This window comes from Colossoma macropomum, unplaced genomic scaffold, assembly GCF_904425465.1.
Source record: "Colossoma macropomum unplaced genomic scaffold, Colossoma_macropomum, whole genome shotgun sequence".
NCBI classification, from domain to species: Eukaryota; Metazoa; Chordata; class Actinopteri; order Characiformes; family Serrasalmidae; genus Colossoma; species Colossoma macropomum.
Window position 1 is genome coordinate 42,175,189 of NW_023494785.1, and position 21,516 is coordinate 42,196,704.

The 21,516-nt window shown below is 41.5% G+C and overlaps 1 protein-coding gene across 1 annotated transcript; it reads right to left on the minus strand.

Moving 5' to 3' along the window:
* Nucleotides 1–9,531: 9,531 nt before the first annotated feature.
* LOC118825178 (cytochrome c oxidase subunit 6B1) lies at nucleotides 9,532–15,375 on the minus strand. The gene is made up of 4 exons (XM_036595736.1): nucleotides 15,265–15,375; nucleotides 14,095–14,232; nucleotides 13,143–13,243; nucleotides 9,532–9,934 (listed from the first exon to the last, which is right to left on the minus strand). The coding sequence occupies exons 2-4, from the start codon at nucleotides 14,198–14,200 to the stop codon at nucleotides 9,881–9,883; spliced, it is 261 nt and encodes an 86-aa protein (XP_036451629.1). The 5' UTR covers nucleotides 14,201–14,232; nucleotides 15,265–15,375; the 3' UTR covers nucleotides 9,532–9,880.
* Between the last annotated feature and the right edge of the window lie 6,141 nt (nucleotides 15,376–21,516).

Below are 21,516 nucleotides of genomic sequence, written 5' to 3' on the forward strand. Positions count from 1 at the left end.
ATATTTTAATTCTAAATCAGCTGACTGTGCTTATCATTAAAAAAAGAAGTGCATGGAAGCTTTTTTTCATACATTCTCTGCTCACTGACTCACAAGGCAACTTTATACAGTCATTACAATAATATTATAGTTACCATAGCACCATCTCTGCAATAGGACGCCTAACCAACTACAGCACTAAGCTACGAAAGGCCGGTCTTTACAGTGATTTTACCATCGGTAAGCAGAGCAGAGTCTCCTCTAAACGAGCTACATTTCTTATGTGGAATAATTGAGTGCGTTTACATGCACTGAATAAACTGATAACTGCAGAAAATCTGATTTTGTCACTAATCGGCTCAACTCGTTTACATGTAAACAGAGAATGGGAAAATTGGCCTACATGATGAGTCAGGCAGTAATCAGATTTCTGCTTTGCAACCGGCCAATAAACTCCCAGAATAAGACGTGACGTAAACAAGCAAAAGCCAAACGTCATGCTGCGCCTTTTTTAAAACGTCAAAATATTTTACCCACAGCGCCACCAAATTCAAGCTGCTGCTTCAACATAAAAAACGCGAAAGGCACCCTGTAGAGCCAGTGTTTGGTTTGTCCATTTTGGGCTACTGTAGAAACATGGTGGCCTCTGTTGGAAGATGAGCCGCTCCCTATGTAGGTGTGAATGGCTCATTCTAAGCAAATGAAAACACAACGATTCCTAGCTACAGGTGATTATACACTAATGAAAACATGGCTTTGTTTACTGTATTCCATTTCCGCTAATAGATCCCCCTAAATCTACACACTGCACCTTTAATATTGAGTGTTAAGAGCTGAACTGAATTATTTACTGAAGGCTAAATGTAAAGAAAGTAAATAATATGTCACTTGGATGTCTTACCTGCTTCAAATGTCTATGTTTCTGGTAAAGTAGTATTAAAACTAGAATGGAACCATTAAATTACTGCTATCATTACACAGGCAATGCCACAGTATGGAGGACCAGATTTGCCAAATTGAAAAATAAATAAAATTTATAAATAAATGGCTCAGTAAATTAATCAATAAATAAAAAAAACTAAATAAAGTATATATTGCTTATTGTGATTGTAATTATACACATATTTCCTTTTTCTGCAGTTATATATTTCTCAATTCCTTTATTTCTGTATTATTTGTTTTATTAATGCCATTTTTATATTTTTATATATTTTTCATGTATTCATTTCATTAATTCATTTAGTTATTTCTGTATTTCGTCGTTCATATGATAATGAGGGGGCGTGTTTTTCATGTTCAGGCTTAGCAATCAAGCCCAGAAGGAGAAGAGCTGATTAAACTGCTCTTTCACTCCATAAAGAGCTGCAATTCCACAAACAGACAAACCTGCCGATAAATAACTCTCGATGGCTCCACAGGCCGTGTGTGAGAATGAAATAAAAAACATGGTTTTAAACTCATTTAGACCCAAGTTAGTGGCAAGACCTACTAACGCCCTTCTACAGAAATTGATGGTGTCATGTTGCACCATTAGGGCGGCACCGTGGCGCAGTGGGTAGCGCTGTCGCCCCACAGCAAGGGCGGGCGACCAGGTCCTTTCTGTGTGGAGTTTGCATGTCTGAGTGTTCCGAACACTATGGGGTCAGCAGAGACAGCAAAATGGAGCAAACTGTCCCCACAGCCTCCAACGAAAGAGTAAACAATCCCTACCTGCATTTTCAGCCAGATCAGCCAAGAGTCTCAGAGCTCTGACTGTCTGCTGAACAATTGATCTACAGAGTCTGACATCGATCAACCAATAGGAATATTAAGACGCTGTGACATCATTGACCGACAGCCCCTTTATTAGCATAAGGACAAAGAAATACAATATTAAATAAATAGAGAAATTAATAAATATAGAAATTAATAGTTATGGAAATAAATGAATAGGAAAACAGAAAAAAAATGTTAATAAAGAAACACATAAATAAAAAAAATAAATACAAAAATTAGTGAGAAGGGGAAATTACTACATAGACATATAAATAAATGCAGACAATAATTTATATGAGATTTTATTTATTGATATGTTCATTGTTACATATATTTATTTATTTTTAGATGTATCATCATTATTTGCAATTCTACTTCATATATTAATTTACTAAGTCATTTATTTTTTTTATTTTTCATTTTGGCAGATCTGGTCCTCCAGATCACAGAGGCGTTAGTGGAAAATAAACTGGCTGTCTTGTGATGGCAGTGAGTCACTCGAGGCTGTGTGTAATGGCATGTCACAGACAGAGTAATCACAATAAACAATGAGTGTGTGAGTGTGTTTATACGCAATTAATAATCAGATCTTTATCGGATTTCTGCAGTTGTGTAATTATTCAAGTGGTCGTGTAAACAGCACACTCTGATTTTGGATTAAGGTCTAGACATCCGATTAAGAAATCTAGTAAAGAGGCTGGATTCAAGCTCAGTAATGGGCTTTTTCAGTGAATGGAAACCCTTACTCTGATTTCTTTCGTTTTTCTCAGTCTGTGAATGTGTGAAAACAGAGCGCTGTCCCGGAAACAGCAAGCAGCGTCTAACATAGCCCTCGCGAGACTCAACAAGGCACCTTTGGAGCGATACTGAAACCAACTATATGCCTGATAAAATGAAGAATTTAAATCTCCCTCATCTTTTAGATGATGTATATTCATATTTTCCACTAAAGTGACTCGATGTTTTAAAAAAGCCGCGGCGTGAAGTTTGAGTTTTGCGCTACGTTTACGTCGCGTCTTCTTCTGTGAGTTTTTGTGAGTATTGGCTGGTTGCAAAGCAGAAATCTGATTTTTGCCTGTCTCATGTAGACCTGGAGTTTCGCCATGATCTGATTACTCAAGTGCATGCAAACACGCTGAACTAATTAGTGACAAAATCAGATTTTCTGCAGTTATCAGTTTATTAAGTGCATGTAAACGCACTCAATTTTTCTGCTAAGAAATGTAGCTCGTTTAGAGGAGACTCTGCTCCGCTTACCGATGGTAAAATCACTGTAAAGCACGGCCTCTCGTAGCTTAGTGCTGTAGTTGGTTAGGCGTCCTATTGCAGAGATGGTGCTATGGTAACTATAATATGATTCTAATGACTTTATAAAGTTGCCTTGCGAGTCAGTGAGCAGAGAATGTATGAAAAAAAGCTTCCATGCACTTCTCCTTTTACTGATAAGCACAGTCATCTGATTTAGAAATAAAAAACATGGTTTTAAACTCATTTAGACCCAAGTTAGTGGAAAGACCTACTTACGCCCTTCTACAGAATTTGATGGTGTCATGTTGCACCATTAGGGCGGCAGTGGGTAGCGCCTCACAGCAAGGGCGGGCGACCGGGGTCCTTTCTGTGTGGAGTTTGCCTGTTCTCCTCGTGTCTGTGTGGGTTTCCTCCGGGTGCTCCAGTTTCCTCCCACGGTCCAAAGACATGCAGTCAGGCTGATTGGACGTGCTAAATTGCCCCTAGGTGTGAGTGTGTGTGATTGTATATGTCTCTCTGCCCTGCGATGGCGACCTGTCCAGGGTGTATCCTGCCTTCTGCCCAATGACAGCTGGGATAGGCTCCAGCACCCCACCGCGACCCAGAAGGATAAGGACTTTTAGGGTGCTGCATGCTGGCGCTTCACACCAATGACACTTTGGCCCAATCCCATTTCCTCTTTTTACTCCTACCCCTTGTTTTCAAGTGTCACCCTAACCCCTTGGAACATGAGTTACAAGGGGTAGTGATTAAAATCTTGCCCTCTGAAATGGGACCCTCAAATAAAAAAAAAAAACATTACTTCATTAACTACTCTGTAGGCGACCCTGCCAGTCTGCAGTGACAGCAGAGGAGGGTAAAGTTCAGCTCCTCACTGCTGGGCTTTAGTTACATTTAGGGCATCATATGATCTTCAAAGAGGGGGCAATTATTTATTATCGCCCACCTCTAATTCTTCAGTGATATGAAGCTGAAGTCAGATATTCACCAGCTTCTTGTTCGAATTTTCCCGTTCCACCTTAAACAGAGCAGTAGTTACATTCTGGCGCTTCAGGCATCAGAACTGCTGGACTATTTAAGGTGGAACGGGAAAGTTAGCTAGCTAGCTACCGAGACATTAGCATGCTATTAGCGATTTTTTATGCTTGTAATGAAGAAAACGACCATAATACACTGAAACGACATTAAACTAAGATAATAAAGTGGTTATCATAATTTTTTAACAGAGAAAATTCTCACATTTGTGGTTTTCTTTGGTCTCTTGTTCAGCGTCTTGCTGATTTTTCTTTTTTTCTTATATCACTCTGTTTGGAGTCTCTGAAAAACCTCTGTTTGAAGGATCATGTAGCCCCAACACTTCACCCTCCCCCTCTATCTCAACAAGAATCAGGGCACCCTACCCTTAGACGCGAACGCGCAAAACGGAGGGCTTAGGGCTCAGTGGTAGGGACGAGGGGTGAAATGGGATTGGGCCTTAGTGTAACTTGTTTAAATGTCAAATTCAGTTTAACTGAGATGGTCCCCTATAGAAGATCTTCAAACACTTACATTATTAACATGCTTCCTGGTGATCTTCAGTTGATTATCAACAACTCGTTGAGTAGGTGTAGTTTTGTGTTTAAGGTTAGGTTTAGATTTAATAGATTGTATCACACTCAACTTCGAGTGTCTACAGTGACATCAAAATAAAGTGTTACCAATACTGGTAAAAACATCACATTTGTCAAAAACTAAAACTCTAATTTTAATGTAAAAACTTCGTAAGATTAATATTTCAACATGTCAGTTCATGGGCATTCATGGCTTTCCCCAAATATAATAGAACAATGTATTTAAATATAAACATAATTCTAAGCAGCATTGCTGTGTCTGATCCACTCGCATCAGCGCAACACACACCACCACCCAGTTTAGACCACACATACACATTAACCCCTTAAAATCCCGGGCCTATAACATACGTAGCCTTATTATTTAGTAACTGCATGGCCTACCGTGCAAACTACCTGAGCTATTTTGTAGGATATAGAAGGGTGCAGTTAAATGTTATGCCTGTAGGTGGGCCTTGTCCATTTAAGGGGTTAAAACTGCCCAAATTAAGGGTCATTCTAAGGTTACATGTAGCAATTTTGGATTTCAGAATTTTAACTGAACTGGTTGCATCAGCAGAGGTTCTCCGTTGGCCAATCATCAGCTGTCGTGTAGCTGTGGACGGCAATCAGACCACCCCTACATGCAAAATTGTCATAGTTCTCATTACAGTTTTAGCCACACCATCTTTAAGCTGCCACACTGTACCAAGTCTTCACCATTTGGAGATTTCTCTGGTTAGCATGGAGATTGATGCTAAGGGTCAACATAAGTGAGCATGGCTGAAAAAACCTTTCCTGACTTTTGATGTAAGTCAACATAACATTTTGCACGGTTTCTATTTGTCCATTTATCGTGAAATTTTACACATAGAGAGAAAAATATATGGAAACTATAACTATTAACACCATTATTTGATGTGTGTGTGTGTGAAGCTGTGTAAGAGGACATGGGAAATGGGAAAGGCTACAGATATGAGGTACGGCTCTAGAGGTGTGGTACATCTATGAGGGTCCTGTCCTGTAATTGGTTGTTCTTTTAATATTGGTAGCTGTTGGGGGAGTCACTGAGGTAAGAGGCTAGTTGTGTTGTGAAAAGTTTGAGAACCCAAATTTTGACAAATGGAGGATCAGGATCATTATTTAGCACAAGAAAAAGCAAAGGAGGGTGAACGCACATCGTCAAAGAAGCGAAAACCTGATTGCCGCATGTTCTACTACACGCTAGGAAAGGGAGGGGTGAGGGAGGGGTATTCAGTCGCTGCAGTCTGAAAACCCACCACTAGATGCCTCTAAAGTTTACACACTGCACCTTTAATAGAGGAGCCTGTTATCGTCACATCACTCACTGGAAAAACATGCTAACCGACTGTAAAACAACGGAAAAACTCTCGATCCAGTATCAAAAACAAAACCACAGCATTGAACCCAGCCTGGAAAACATTCACTACCCTCTTACCTCAGTGACCCAGCGCAACGGCTACCAACGTCAAAAGAACAGCCAATCACAGGACAGGACCCTCATAGATGTACCACAGCTCTAGTGCTGTACCTCATATCTGTAGACTTTCCCAATAATGTCCTCTCACACAGCTTCCAGCCACACACACACACACACACACACACACACACACACACACACACACACCAAATAATGGTGTTGTAAATCCTCATAATTTCCATTTATATTATTTCTATATAGAGTTAGAGTTGATTTCACACAGACAGCTTGCATGATTACAGCCATGCTCGCTTATGTTGACCCTTCCCATCAATCTCTATGCTAACCAGGTCAGCAGGAAAATCTCCAAATCTACAATTCTGCATGGAGGAGTGGTTTGATTGCCCTCCGCAGCAAAGTGAAAGCTGAAGATTGGCCAACAGGAAGCTTTTGGTGATGCAACCAGTTCAGTTTAAATCCTGAAATCTAAAATTGGTCATCTTGTGAGTTTTGTGGCCTGCTTGCCTTTAACATCACATGTAACCTTAGAGCGACGCTTAATTTCGGCCGTTTTAACCTCTTAAATGGACAGGGTCACAGGGCGCTGCCCGCAGGACGCTGTTGGCTGGATGTTTTTGGTTCTCGGTCCGGCAGCAACACTGAGGCGTTTGAAAGCTCCAGCAGCACTGCTGTGACTGATCCCCTCTCACCAGCGCAACATACTCTAACACACCACCACGTCTGTGTCACTGAGAATGATCCACCACTCACATAATTAAATTGTTCCATTATAAAGCCATGAAAGCCATGGTAGCTCCCCCTTGTGGGCAATCCTGCTAAATGTGAGTGAGTGAGTTACAGGCCAGGTCCATGAGGTGCTCTCTCTCTCTCTCTCTCTCTTCCGGCCACAATGGTGCAGCATGACACCATCAAATTCTGTGGAAGGGTGTTAGTAAGTCTTTCCAGTAACTTGGGTCGAAATGAGTCTAAAAGCATATTTTTTATTTCTAAATTTGCTGACTATCATTAAAAGAAGAAGTGGGGCTCCTGAGTGGTGCAACAGTCTTAGCGGAAGTCCAAGACAGCACAGCTGGCCTCACTCTCTGGGTGTGTAGGATGGCCCCCCGTCTCCCCCCATCGCGTTTAGGTCTCCCCCCAATGCGATGCTAGTCAGCGCAGGCGTCTGTTAGCTGACATCGTGCTTCACAGGTCTCGGAGGAAGCCTGTGCTAGCCTTCGCCCTCCTAGCGCTGGTAGTATCGTGTGATTGGGGGGAGTCCTAACTAGTGGGTGAAACTGGATACGACTAAATTGGGGAGAAAATTTGGGAAAAAAAATTTTTAAAAAAAGGAGAAGTGCATGGAAGTCGTTTTCATGCATTATCTGCTCACTGACTCTCAAGGCAACTCCATACAATCATTACAATCATATTATAGTTACCATAGCACCATCTCTGCAACAGAACGCCCAACCAACTACAACACTAAGCTAGAAGAGGCCGTGCTTTACAGTGATTTTATCACTGGTGAGCGAAGCAGAGTCTCCTTTAAACGAGCTACATTTGTAGCCCCCCCTTGTGGGCAATCCTGCTAAATGTGAGTGAGTGAGTTACAAGCCAGGTCCATGAGGTGCTTTGCATCTAAAAATGAGGACTGAAAGTTAAAATGGCTTTCCACTCAGTATCATTGTTTTCATACTGGTTCCCACTGTGCTGGATGCCTTTCTGCTCCATTGTGAAGTATTTTACGTCCCATGATCTGTTTGACAGACTTTTTAGACTGTTTTAAGAACTGTATGTCTTTTGTGCAAGGCCGAAGTGGACATCTCCAACTGAATATGCATTTTTTATATCATATTTGACATTTTGATCTGAAGGTTTATGGTTATGTTTTAACTTTATTCCAATTTAAATTTTAAAAATGAGAAAAATCTGAGAATGTATCCAAGTGGAGTTCAGCAACAAGCTCTCAGCATGTGTGTGGATGTTGGAAAGGCATCCCAGGTGGCTCCCCATGAAGCTGCTTGAGATAATGAGTGTATACATGCACTCGATAATCCGATCATAATTGGATTTCTGCAGTTATCTGATTATTCAAATGGTCATGTAAACGCCATACTCCAATCTAGAAACCCGACTAAGAAATCTGATAAATAGGCTGGATTTTAGCTCAGTAATTGAGATTTCTCAGTGCATGTGAACTCTTACTCTGATTTCTATCGGATTTCTGTCTGTGCATGCGGTGGACGACGCGAGATGGCAGCAAAACACTTTTGGAGAAGCGCTGACACCAAACATTTAAATATTCTTCATCTTCTAGATGATGTACGTTCATATTTTCAGGTAAAGTGGCGCAATGCTTTATATATAAAAAAAAAAAAACGGATTAAATTTGAGGTGTACGTCTCGTCTTCTTCTGTGAGTTTATTGGCCGGTTGCAAAGCATAAATCTGATTACTATCTGACTCATGTAGACCTGGAGTTTCCCCATTATCTTATCACCCAAGTGCATGTAAACATGTTGACCGATCTACTGACAAAATCTGATTATCTGTAGTTAATGAATTTTTAAGTGCATGTAAACACGCTCAATGATCGAGAGTAAAGCTGCATCAAGGCAAAAGAGAGGAGAGAATCTGAAGAACCATCCAAACTAGTAGTTTAGTTTGTTTAACACCTTTGTTTGGTACCCCAAACTTTTGACTGGTGGCGTAGCATGTGGAACACTGACACAGTGCCAAATATAACACTTGGTCAGACATGGCATGTTTGGCTGAACAGCCTCATAAATCTTTCCCGCTGGTACGTTCTAAATTTTCCTTGTTTTGAAGTACCCCAACCATAAATCTGAGCCTTACTGTAACAGACTCTACTGCACTTTTACTTTTCTTACGTTCCTTAGTTTGATACCAAGCAAAAGTGTCATTAAAACATGATCATGAATGAACACAATATCCAAATCAGCACTTAGCACTATGTACTGTACATAGGCCAACTATAGCTGGCCACCAAAGAACGCTTTGCTCTGACATTCATATAAAGCAGAGGTGTGAAACTCAACCACTTAAAGAGCCACATTCAAAATCTCAACAAATCTGCAGAGAATGGCTTTGTTTTTATTTCAGTTTTTAAAGAATATATTGTTATAAACTAAACAGGACATTGTTTATTCAAAATACGGCAAAACGTCAACCGCAAAATATAGGTATTTGTAGTAGACCTTGATATATAACATGAAAAAATAAAGACCCCAGGAGGGAGGGGTCTGATCTAAAAACCTGGCATATTTTCTTTGCTGCAAGTTCATTTGTTCTTGGGATCAATTTCCGAGCTGCTGAACTGAGAGTTTGTTGGTTGAACCGCAGTTGAAACACAGCTAGTGCGTTTGTTGATATGACCGGTGTGGAACTGTGTAGTGTGGGCCACTGTGAAACAGTCTAATATTAATAGCCAATTCAGATAATTTCACAGGCTGGATAAGATGGTGTGTTTGACAATTGTCATGTAAAGCAATAAAAGCACTTCTTGAACAACTATACATTTTATTTATTGTTTAGCAGAAAGCAACAAAAGTGTTGTTGCAACTGAAAACAATGAAATGTACCACAACTCCTTCACTCCAGAAAGTAATACATGGCGTAAGTTAACATTGTGCGTCTTTATTATGTAACAATGGAAATGAGAAGCAGAGCAACACACGGCTGAACACTGTGGACCTGCGAGTAGTGTAGGTCAAAGGTCACAAGATGTTATATTCAGGTCTCAGGCCAACCTCGTGCCCTCAGGGTTTAACTCACAATGCGACACATGGTTAAATTAAGGTGATCTACAAAAGGTCAGGAGCTTTAAGATGAAAGGTGCTGCTGCCCCTTCAGATTTTTCCAGGGAAGCTTCCATCCTGGACCTGCCCATCCCACTTCTCCACCTAAAAGGAGGGAAGGAAATAGATGCGTTAATGTTGTGGCAATGTCAAAATGCAGAACACTTTGCACGGTATGCTGGACTGCACCCCCTGCTGGCCAAAGCATGAATAGACTATTCTAGAGTCTAGAACAGAGTTGTGCTTTGCAAAACAAATTTGCCTGATTTAAAAAAAACAAATTGAGAAAATAATTTCTAATTTAAAACAACAGATATTCACTGCATACTGACTACAGCTGAAATATAGTTACAGATGAAAGCGGTGAACACTGGTTTAAAACAGGGCAAATGCAAAGAGCAATAAGTATTTAAACACAAAAACAATTTATTTGAATTGGTTTATATTAGTAGGTCCATCAGAAGAGTCTGCGTGTGTTCATTAAATAAATAAATAAATAAATAAATAAATAAATAAATAGATAAATAGATAGATAGATAGATACATACATATGTTGCAAAGACAGTACAAAACAAACTCTGCCTACATTTCTGATCTAACATTAAGTGAGTGTGGGGGGCCCTCTACTGGTTACTGTGGGGTAGTACAACAGAAAGAGACCACGAAGGCCAGTGCCTCCAGTATAAACTGAACTTAGATATTAAAACTAGCCAAAAAAAAATAAAAATAAAATAGGAGCTCATCTACTTAAATCCAGTGACATCAGCAATTAAAAGCTGACTGTACGTTTCATGCTGCAAACCCGTCAGCGTTGGACTAAACTGTTGTAATGACGGCAAAAGGTCCAGCAAAATAGCACACGAGGGCACTAAACACCAGACATCTAACATGTCTTAAGGCTCTAAAAATGACTAAATCTACTAAATAACCAAGGCTCAATTTCTTTGATAACAGGACAGAGCGACTGAATTAACAGTAGACTTGAATGTGGTGATAGACCAGCTTGGAGCTTAGCTGGTGTATCTGGAGTTTGGGCTGAGTGAAGCTGCTGTAACTGATTAATCCGGGCGCCGCATACAAATGTCTTCTTATAGATACTGTTGTGAAGCTGGACAAGCTCTCCAGAATGTCAGTGAAAGACTAAAGCCCTATTTGGATTGAATTAGTTTATCAATTAAAAAAAAAAAATACAGGAGATGCAAGTTTTTGCTGTGATTTCTACAAACCTGGATATTTGCATCATTCAAGGTCATGTGATCACGTTCTATTTGCATGAAACATTGATGGTACTGTACTTTACATATAAAGTAATGCTCTGATAATACTGAGTAGCCGTTTGTGACTAAAGTACTTCATACATATTTTTTGTTTCTCCTCCTGCTGCTGGTCTTCCAGTGTAGAGATGATCAAGTTCTACAATCCAGACCAAGTTAACAGGTGAAAGACCTCCACAAAAACAGATACACATGCTAGAACACTAAATATGGCAAGAAGCTATTTGTTCCAAAGGTACGCCAAATTTGCCTGGAAAACCCACCAAAAATACGGAAATATGTATCCAGACGGGAATAAACATACATCATATAAACTGCTTATCCTTCTGGGTCGTGGCGGGGTGCTGGAGCCTATCCCAGCTGTCACTGGGCGGAAGGCAGGATACACCCTGGACAGGTCGCCAGTCCATCGCAGGGCAGACAGACAGACATACACATTCACACCTAGGGGCAATTTTAGCACATCCAATCGGCCTGACTGCATGTTTTTGGACTGTGGGAGGAAACCGGAGTACCCGGAGGAAACCCACACAGACACGGGGAGAACAGGCAAACTCCACACAGAAAGGACCCTGGTCGTCCAGTCGGGGATCGAACCCAGGCCATTCTTGCTGTGAGGCGACAGCGCTACCCCACTGCGCCACCGTGCCGCCCCAGACGGGAATAAAATTTATCAAACCACCACTGAGGTGAAAAACAGTAGTTAACTAGGTTTTTTTTCCCCCTAATTTATCTTAGGGGAAGATGGACGAAAAAACGCTGACATGGCTCATCTGGACAGAAATAAGGTCACAGAGTAATACCTATAAAAGTGGAAACTACCACAGAAACCCATGTAAATTTTATCCAGTCCAAATAGGGCTTAAGTCAACATAACGAGAAATTGTTGCGCACAAATCAGGTTATTAAATTATCTAAATTTATTGTGCATTATCCATTATAAACTATATGTATTTTGTAGGCGTGACACAGGAGATTGTCCTGTAATCATTACTGGTGTGGAAAAGTATCTGAAGTAAGTAGCGCACTAAGTATAGATATACATTCTGACAAGTGTGTGTTGGTGTCTCATTGTTAGCATTCTATGAAGCTTGTCTAACCCGGCAACAGTTGCTATGCATGTACTGTTGTATAAAGTCCCATGGTTTATGCTATGGCTGCATGATATGGACATAAAATGCGGTGTTGGATATCACAACGACATATGAGAAGTGATTAATTATGACTAAAATGTGCCTCTAACTGGATGTGCAAGTACAGACGCCGATTGTTTTGATGTAATTCAAAAGAAGTCTAACATTGCCTTAAGTAGTAGTAATAATTAAAAAAAAAAAAAATTAACAAAAGGCCCCATTCATCATTGTGCAAAGTAAAAAATAAAAATCCTAACAGCTATTTATCAAAACCACAAGGACATTTTTGTGCATGGTAAGGCTTTTAGAAAAACAGTAAACAGTCCATGAACAGCTTTTTCTATACAGACCTACAAAAACAAGGTGATGCAGGTTTGAAGACCTGCCTCATCTACATGGATTTCTATGCCAATGTTCTCAGCCTGACGGCGCTTTCAGATGATAAACTGATGATCTTGTGCTTTGCTAACCGCAAACCTGGGCGCACAGTCCGCCTTGAGCTGTACCATGTCATCAGCACATGCAGGAGTTCGAAAAACACCTACCTGACAGTTTATTCCTATGTGATTTTGCAAAACAAGTATATTAGTTTAAAACCAGAAAAGGCTCTGGTTTTGGTCACGTTATGCCAAGAAGACCAAGCAAAAAGGAAAGTGGTCATGTCACACGTTACATATAACATGTTTCATTAGCTTCGCTTTGTAAAGGTCAGAAGCAAACCGTGTTGAAGTTGAACCTGAGTGACTTTGCGCACAGCGACAGAGTGGCAAAATGGAACGAGAGTGGAAAATCCGCTCTCTCTATAAGAAAACGATGGCACTGCCAGCGCAAACCAGTTTTGCCGCTTATCATCTGTATTAGTGTTGACTAATGTGCATGTGTCAGGCAATAACAACAGAATCTTACCCAGCTGATGGGGCACAGGCTCTTGTAGACTCTCTGGTACCAGTCACACGGAGACGTCTCCTGACCTTTCGCTGACAAAGCCTTATTACACCTGTGAAAGTCTGAGACACAAAAAGAAATGAAGAGGGTCAGGTCTGCACTGCGAAAGGTTCATTTATCACACTCTATAGCCCTGTCCAAAACAGTGACCTAAGCCCTGTGACACTCCTCAAAGTCTGCCCTTTGGGGATGTCAACAAGAGACCTTGGAGGTGCTAGATTTAAAACCGTGCATTTGGGCCAGACTAGGTCTTGTACATGTACTGTACCCAATTAAAGGATCACGGTCAGACTTGTTTTTCTTTAATGAGCCGATTCGCTTTTACTGAAGGTACATTATGACATTAATAAAACAAATGCATTTTAGCTCACAGCTGCATCTCTTCTCCAATCTGTTGATCGGCTAGCTGTAAACAAACCCCTCTGATTGGTCCTAGCCTATATCCCAAGGAATTTTGGGTAAGAGGCTGCTACTGAGCCCTGAGCGATGCGGTCCTCGCCAAAGGCCACACTAAGGTGTGCACAGAGGGCGCTTGTGTGCCCCCTTTCAATGCTAAAATGCGAAATGGGACACCTTAAGGCTTTGTGGACACAAATGAGGACCATAGTGTTATAAGTGTGCTAAATAAGACTGGGCTGTTGATCCCAAGAGTGGACAACTTGGTCCAATTTGGACATTTCTCATTTCCCTCCTGCTTCAAACCATTTGGTAATAATTTGGTAACCAAGTAGGTGTGTAAGAAATGGGAAAACATCTAACTGTGCTGGACCTCAGGCCTTAAATACTGCATTTAAAGGGCACTGAAGCTGCAGAGAAACATTTTCAAACCCCTGAACATCAGCAAAGTCTTCATGAAAAACAATATGTACTAGGTTTCCAGGAGTCGTATGACTTTTTAAATTCCTGCACTTACCAAGGTAGTTTTGGAAACAGTTTCGTGTCTGGTTGGTGTTGGGGAAACGGGCGTCGAACGGAGCCGTTCTGTAGTTCTTGATTTTGTCATCAATGATGTCTGCCATCTCTGAGCAAATCTCTCAGACTAGTTTCAACACTGCAATAAAAACACACACAACACATTAACAGCAGCACAGGACATCAAACCCGAGAGGAGGCTGGAACTGCCTTCCAATCTTATTAAGAGTTTTCCGCTCGACCTTAAAGGGAAATTTCCACCATTTTTTGAACATTAATACTGTCTTTGATATGTAAACAGAATCATTCAGAGTGGTTTGGTGTGAAATAGTTCATTGCAGAGACTCAGATTTCTTTGCAGTGGCAGTGATGGGAACCAGGGGTCGCCATGACTACAACACAAACATAGACATTTCATTTACTATCTAAAACAACCTACACATATCTTCTTAGCTTGTTCACAAAATAGGCATAAATCTGACAAAACAAGTTTTCTTTGGGGATTATTTTGCCTCACAGCGACCTGCATGTACCCCTGGATTAAAATACATTAATTAAAAATACATTTTAAGCCAAAAGAAAAAAAAAAATGCATCAGGCATCACATTCATAACCAGTTCATGTAATAAGGGAGCTTTTAGAGGTGGATGTCCGGTTCCTATCACCACCACTGTGGACAATTCTGACTCGGTAAGTTTATCTAGAACAGAGCATTTCACACCACACCACTCTGAATGACTCTGTTTACATCTTAACCATTTAATTAGAAAGAATTTTTGAAATTTTTGGTGGAGTTTCCCTTCAAGCGCCGGCTGTATCAGTGATGTCTCAGGAGGGCAAAGCCAGAGGTCGTCGGTAAACACCGAAATGACCTATTGGAGCCGTTTGCCACCTTAAATTCAACACAGTTCGGTGTTTTCGCACATTTTATACGGTGCAGAGACGAAACTAACACTTATACAGCGCCGAGATTCACGTTAATCTTAAGCCTTATTAACCTTGAACGGTTAGCACTCGGCTAACGACTCAGCCTGGGGTTAAACAGCGAGCCGGGCGGTGGGAAACACTAAATAACCGCTTTATTTAGTAGTTAACGCGTATTTACTTCAGATAGCGCCTATTCAACACGAACACAGCGAGATAAACCGCCTTCTTGGCTTTACTGACTCACATAAAGAAGATCTCGGAGCTCTGAGGCCTCAGCGAAGCGTCCTTACGTCCTCCCGAAAGGCTAGGGAACGCACGGAATTGTGGGATGTAGGCTGTGAAGCGAACCAGGGCGGGTTTGTAGTCCGCGGCTGTGTCCCAAACCGACGCCATGCTCCCTAACTAGTACACTATCTCTGATTTCAGCCATTTTCTAGGGCGCATGTGTTAAACACTGCAGACTTCAGCACACGGCCTCATTACACACACCTGATTAAGCTCATCAGCTAATTCGCAAGACCTTCATGGACTGAATTCAGCGCGTTAATGAGGGTAAATGCTAATCTCCGCGGCACTTTAGGCTGGAAGGTGCCCAGTTTGACATGCCTGATCTAGGGAAGGGGTTCTTAACCTTTTCCTCCTCAAGGTTCACCTGTTTATCGCTAGAAAGCATGAAGGCCCATAGGGAAAATAAACATTTGGCTTAAAAAAATCATTTTTGGGAATTTTTCCACAGCGGTTGTCCTGGAAAAAATATCTTCGCAGCTTTGCTCTTGACACAGAACTCAAATAAATACGACAGCTTGGCAGGAAAAGGCACAAGTGTTTAATTGAAGATTCAGGCTTTCCAGCATCAAGCGTCAATCTTGAGTTGGCCCAGGTACAAGTGACAAACCCACAAAGATCCGCACCCATCCCATATGTTTCAAACTTTTTGATTAGCGCACCAATATCTCCACAAGTCACGGCTATCTTTACCCTTGCGTCCGAACCGAAAAGTAATATATCTTTTTTAATTATTGCAGGCCAAGGCCGCTCCCAGGCCTAAGCCTTCATTATCAAAAAAACCTCCCACACAGTTTTTTAGGTGGCACATTATGCTGAATATTCACTGAATAAATCAACAGATTAGGTGAACACAAGCTTGTTTAATACCTGAAATTAGGTGCAATGATTATTAAAATTAAGATTTTTCACTCGCGAGTGAAACTTAAGGGCAAGACACTTTTAATGGTTTCTGAATTTTTTTTCAGCAGGGATGACTTAATATTAATGATGAGGGATGAGGGATGAGGGATGACCTAATATTCTTTACCATTTGAGAAAATTATACCTTTTTTCTTATCATTAAGTCAATTTTTTCACTGATTTTTTTGACGAAGTACCACTACTGGCTCCTACTCAGTGCTGGCCCAAGGACCACCAGAGGGCGGCCCAGAGGTGGAGAAACCTTGTTCTAGGGTGCCCCACTCCTCCAAAGCGCACAGTTTTGCATACTTTTTGGTACCTGTGCGAGTGCTCACGTGTCCCAGAGCACTCTGACCACATATAATCACATTATACACACTCTTTTCTTGAGACCACGTTAAAGAATTCAGAATTGGGTATGTATACACCAAATGACCACTTCAATAAGACTGTAGTCCATCTGTTTCTCTGCATACTTTGTTACCCTGTTCTTCAATGGTCAGGACCCCCATGGACCCCCACAGAGTAGATATTATTTGGGCGGTGGGTCATTCTCACCACTGCAGTAACACTGATGTGGTGGTGGTGTGTTAGTGTGTGTTGCGCTGGTGTGAGTGGATCAGACACAGCAGTGCTGCTGGAGGAACACAATGAAGGTAAGGCATTTGGAACACAGCCCTCTGTGTATGCATGCTGCATGTCAGTTCCTGTACTGTCCAAACAGCAGGAACCCATCACTCTCCAACTGGCTGAGAGTTTCCTTCCACTTACAGCCTCTAGAGTTGTATTTATCGGAAGTCTAGTGCTTTTTCAATACTGCAACATGGCAATCAGTTCAATACTCTAACTTTCAGTACTTACTACCTTCATTTAAATGGGCTAGCACCAGGCTGACACTGTATTTTACCTACATTCTTAATAATAAAGGAGTCAAAAAAGGGTTATTTGGAGTGATGCCACAGAACAGCTTTTTCTTTGCCTAAATGGCCTTTTAGTGAATGTGTGAAGAACCTTTTTGAAGTTTAAAGGGTCCATATCAAGGAAAACAGAGTTTTTCCTTAAAAGCATTAATCATCACACATCACGGTTGTGTTGAGTTGCTAATGTGGTTTCTGACACTGTAGAAAATTTGTTATCTATAAAAATGAACAAAAAGTCCGTCACATTGCTGAAAACCCTGCTGAACAAATGCAGCATGCTGTCTAAGCTGGTCTGAACTGGTTCATGCTGGTCTGGTGCTGGTTTAGCTGTTCACCCAGTATGGTCATGCGGATTGACCAGCATACCAGCATCCAAAACACAACATAAGTTGGTTTTGCCGATGACCAGGATATTGTAATATTGACTCAGAAACAGAACCGCAGAATGTCAGTTTTCTGATCATGGAAAAACGCAGAAGAGGCCACTGACTCACAGGGAAAATAGCAGAGAAGGTCACCAACAGCTGTCCGGCACACACTGACGGTGAACACTACCACACTAATTAACCCACAGCAGAACACAATAAAACACAACCAACACACACACACATTTTCTAAACCACTTATCCTTCTGGGTCGCGGGGGGGATCTGAAGCCAATCCTTGCGCTCATTGGGCAGGACACACCTTGGACAGGTCACCAGGGCAGACACACACAGACACACACATTCACTCCTAGGGGCAATTTAGCATGTCCAGCTGGCCTGACTGCATGTCTTTGGACTGTAGGAGGAAACCGGAGCACCCAGAGGAAACCCATGCAGACATGGGGAGAACATGCAAGCTCCACACAGAGAGGGCCACGGTTGCCTGGCTAGAGCAACACGTAAACACATTTCAACTAAAACAACATTAACCACAATAAATGTCCTTTAATGGGAGGGGTGGTGCGTGCAAGCACTACTTTTGCATGCTACACCCCTTGAGCACCCCCTGAACCGCAGACCCTGTGGCAGACACAACAAAATGAACTTCCTTTGCAGCTGACCAGCATACCAGCATCCAAAACATAACATATGCTGGTTTTGCTGGTGACCAGCCATGGTGGTCTATGCTGGTTTTAGCAGCCGACAGTATGTCATATTGTCAGGATTTTTTGCCTTGAATAGTGAGGGCCTGTGTGGCTGATAGCTAGATTAAGCACTACAAATTGGTGTGATGTCCTAAACAAAGGCCTTTGAAAAAAGAGCTCAACTCTAGCGCTGAGCTAACTCAGTTTTGGGAGTGTACAGATCCCTAGGGTTCTATATTCTTTCAGCTCGTAATATGATACATACATACATCTTCTAAACCACTTATCCTTCTGGGTCATGGTGGGGTGCTGGAGCCTATCCCAGCTGTCTTTGGGCAGAAGGCAGCATACACCCTGGATACACACACACACACCTAGGGGCAATTTAGCACGTCCAATTGGCCTGACTGCATGTTTTTGGACTGTGGGAGGAAACCAGAGTACCCGTAGAGAACAGGCAAACTCCACACAGAAATGACCCTGGCCGCCCGGCCGGGAATCGAACCCAGGCCATTCTTGCTGGGAGGCGACAGCGCTACCCACTGCGCCACCGTGCCGGGTCTCCAAAGGTGATACATTGAACAAAGCAGAGTTTTTAGCTGGAAAGCACTTGCAGTTAGCTAGGCTTGCCTCAGTGAGCTAATTGGATAGCCTAGCTAAGGAAACTTCATATTGCGAAGTCAGAGTGTGGAATACATGAACTTTTTTATGTATTTGTCTGGCTTAAATGTAGTGAATTATCCTTCCTTTTTGTTGCCTTTAGCTAGCTAACTAGCAAGTTATCAGAATGAAGTAACAAATGTGAGAAGAAATGTATGAAAGGTGGAGTGGTTTACAACATGAAGCCCAATTTGAAAGTGAATATGTAATATTCAAATGTAACATTTTTGAAGTATTAAAGGTGCAATGTGCAAATTTAATGGCATCTGCAACCAACTGAATTCGCCTCCCTCATCCCACCCCTTTCCAAGCGTGTAGCAGAAAGGTGACCGTCAGGTTTTCTGCTGTTGCCTGTGCTCATTTCATTTTGCTTCTTCATGTTTTGGCTTCTTTGACGTCAAGGATTCACCCTCCCTCACTTTTTTGTGTTAAATAATAAGTGTGATCCTCCATTTGTCAAAATTTGGGTTCTAAAACTTCTCATAATACAAAATGGTCAGCCAGCACCAACAGTAACCACTGCTTCTTCTTCTTCTTTCTGCCTCCTCCAACCGGAGGTACAGCACCACCAAATTCAAGCTGCCACTTTAACATAAAAACACAAAAGTCGCCCTCTGGATCCAGTGTTTGGTCTGTCCGTTCTGGTCTATTGTAGAAACATGGTGGCGCAACATGGCAACATCTGCTGGAAGAGGAGCTGCTCCCTATGTGGATGTGAAGGGCTCATTCTAAGCAAATGAAAATACAATGATTCGTAGCTACAGGTGATTAAACATTAATGAAAACTGGAAAAAATTGGTATACTATATTCAATTTCTGCTATCAGATCCTCCTAAATCTTACACACTGCACCTTTAAGTAATAGATGGAATTAATGCTGCACTAAATCACAATGATATCTGGGCAAATTCTACTTCTGAAGAACTTTTTTTTACCCAGGGTCTGGGGAACATAGGGTCCTAGAAACATAGGGCTGATTCCAAGGCATTTCAATGAGAAAATAAAAGGCCCGGGCCATATGGGGATGACCCCTGTGTAGTAACTCTTTTCTGCCTTTGCGGGGCACTGTTAGCTTGTTAGCTTCCAACCGAGCACTGAACTGTACAGTAATGCACAAGAGCAGCCTGGAGTTTCACCAGCGCAGAGAACACACTGCTGTACTGTACTCACTCACTCATTCCGTGCACATTCTCTTCTCCAGTCAGGAAAAGCTTTCACTCAGTCGCCAAAAACAAACACGGTGGGACGAGTCTGAATGACGCACACGGGCCATTCACAGCCTGCTGTCACAACTTCCTGTCTGAGAATCCCACAGCGTCTTCGGCCTGCCAGTCTGAGAGTGCTTTTCAAAGAAATTTTGTACTGTATGTGATCCCGAAGGATGCTTTAGCTTCATGCTGATCAGAGGTATTACCAAAGGAATGGTTCACTGAAAAATCAAATCACTTATTTTCCCCCTTAAACCAAATGTAATCCTGTTTAGTGTCCTTAGTCTGCTTTTTTTTGCTTAACTCAACTTAATTCAGGCCTCAAGACAGCTGCTACTACGGTTTTCAGCTATGCACGGGGTAGACAGATATAAAAGTTAGCACTGGCCACAATTACAGAACCATGTCTAATGTATGTACAGTGTATTTACATTTAACAAGCATGTAGCAGCACTAAAAATCAGTCAGGCCCGCCTCATCCACTGCTTCTGTTCAATTATAGTCAAACCTGAGTTACTTTCTTGGTGTCTGTCCATCACGGAAACTCATGACATGCTGGACAGAACATCACACTCTTCTCAGAATCATACTCCAGCCAATCGAATTTCTCTTAACTCTGATTTAAAATTTAGTTTTTTTTATCATACACAACTGAAAAAGATGGTTCTCCAAGGGTTCTTTAAAGAAAATGGTTCTATTTAGAACCATAAACACTCAAAAAAAAAAAACGCTTTGCATGATTAAAGGGTTCTTTACGTTGTGAAAGTGTTTTTCAGATTGATTGAGAATGGGTTGCTGTAGATGGGTTTATATTGAGCCTTTCTGAAAAGGCTTCTATATAGCCCCAAAAATGGTTCTGTTATTGTTATTGATGTCAAGACTGTAACAATATAGGTGCTATATAGAACCCTTTTCAAAAACCACATACAACACATTCTCCATCAAGCTAAAGAACCATTTCACCATGCAAAGAACTATTTGATCATGTAAAAGGTCCTTTGAGTGTTCATGGTTCTGTAGAGAACCATTTTCTTTACTGAAAAACCCTTGAAGAACCATAATTTTTAAGTGCGATAGAATGTAAACGGATAGGCTGGCAAAAAATGACATTTACATGACATGTTTATTGTCTAAAGTTTGATTCTTTAGTTTAGAACAGGAGCTATGAGGCTAACAGTGCTAACAAATACTGGAAGTCAGTAGTCACCCAAACTGTTTCCGTGAATACAGGCCCAAAACGTACCTCAACCTGCTCAACACCCATCCAGGTTATCATTCAGTATGGTTTAGAACAGTGTTCCTTAACCCTGATCCTGGAGGCCCACTGCCCTGCACATGGATCATGAGTGTTGGGAGCAGGGAAAACACTAATAATGCAGGACAGTGGGCCTCCAGAACCAGGGCTGAGAAACCCTCGAAGAACCATCTTTTTTAAGTGTGTAGTCGTGG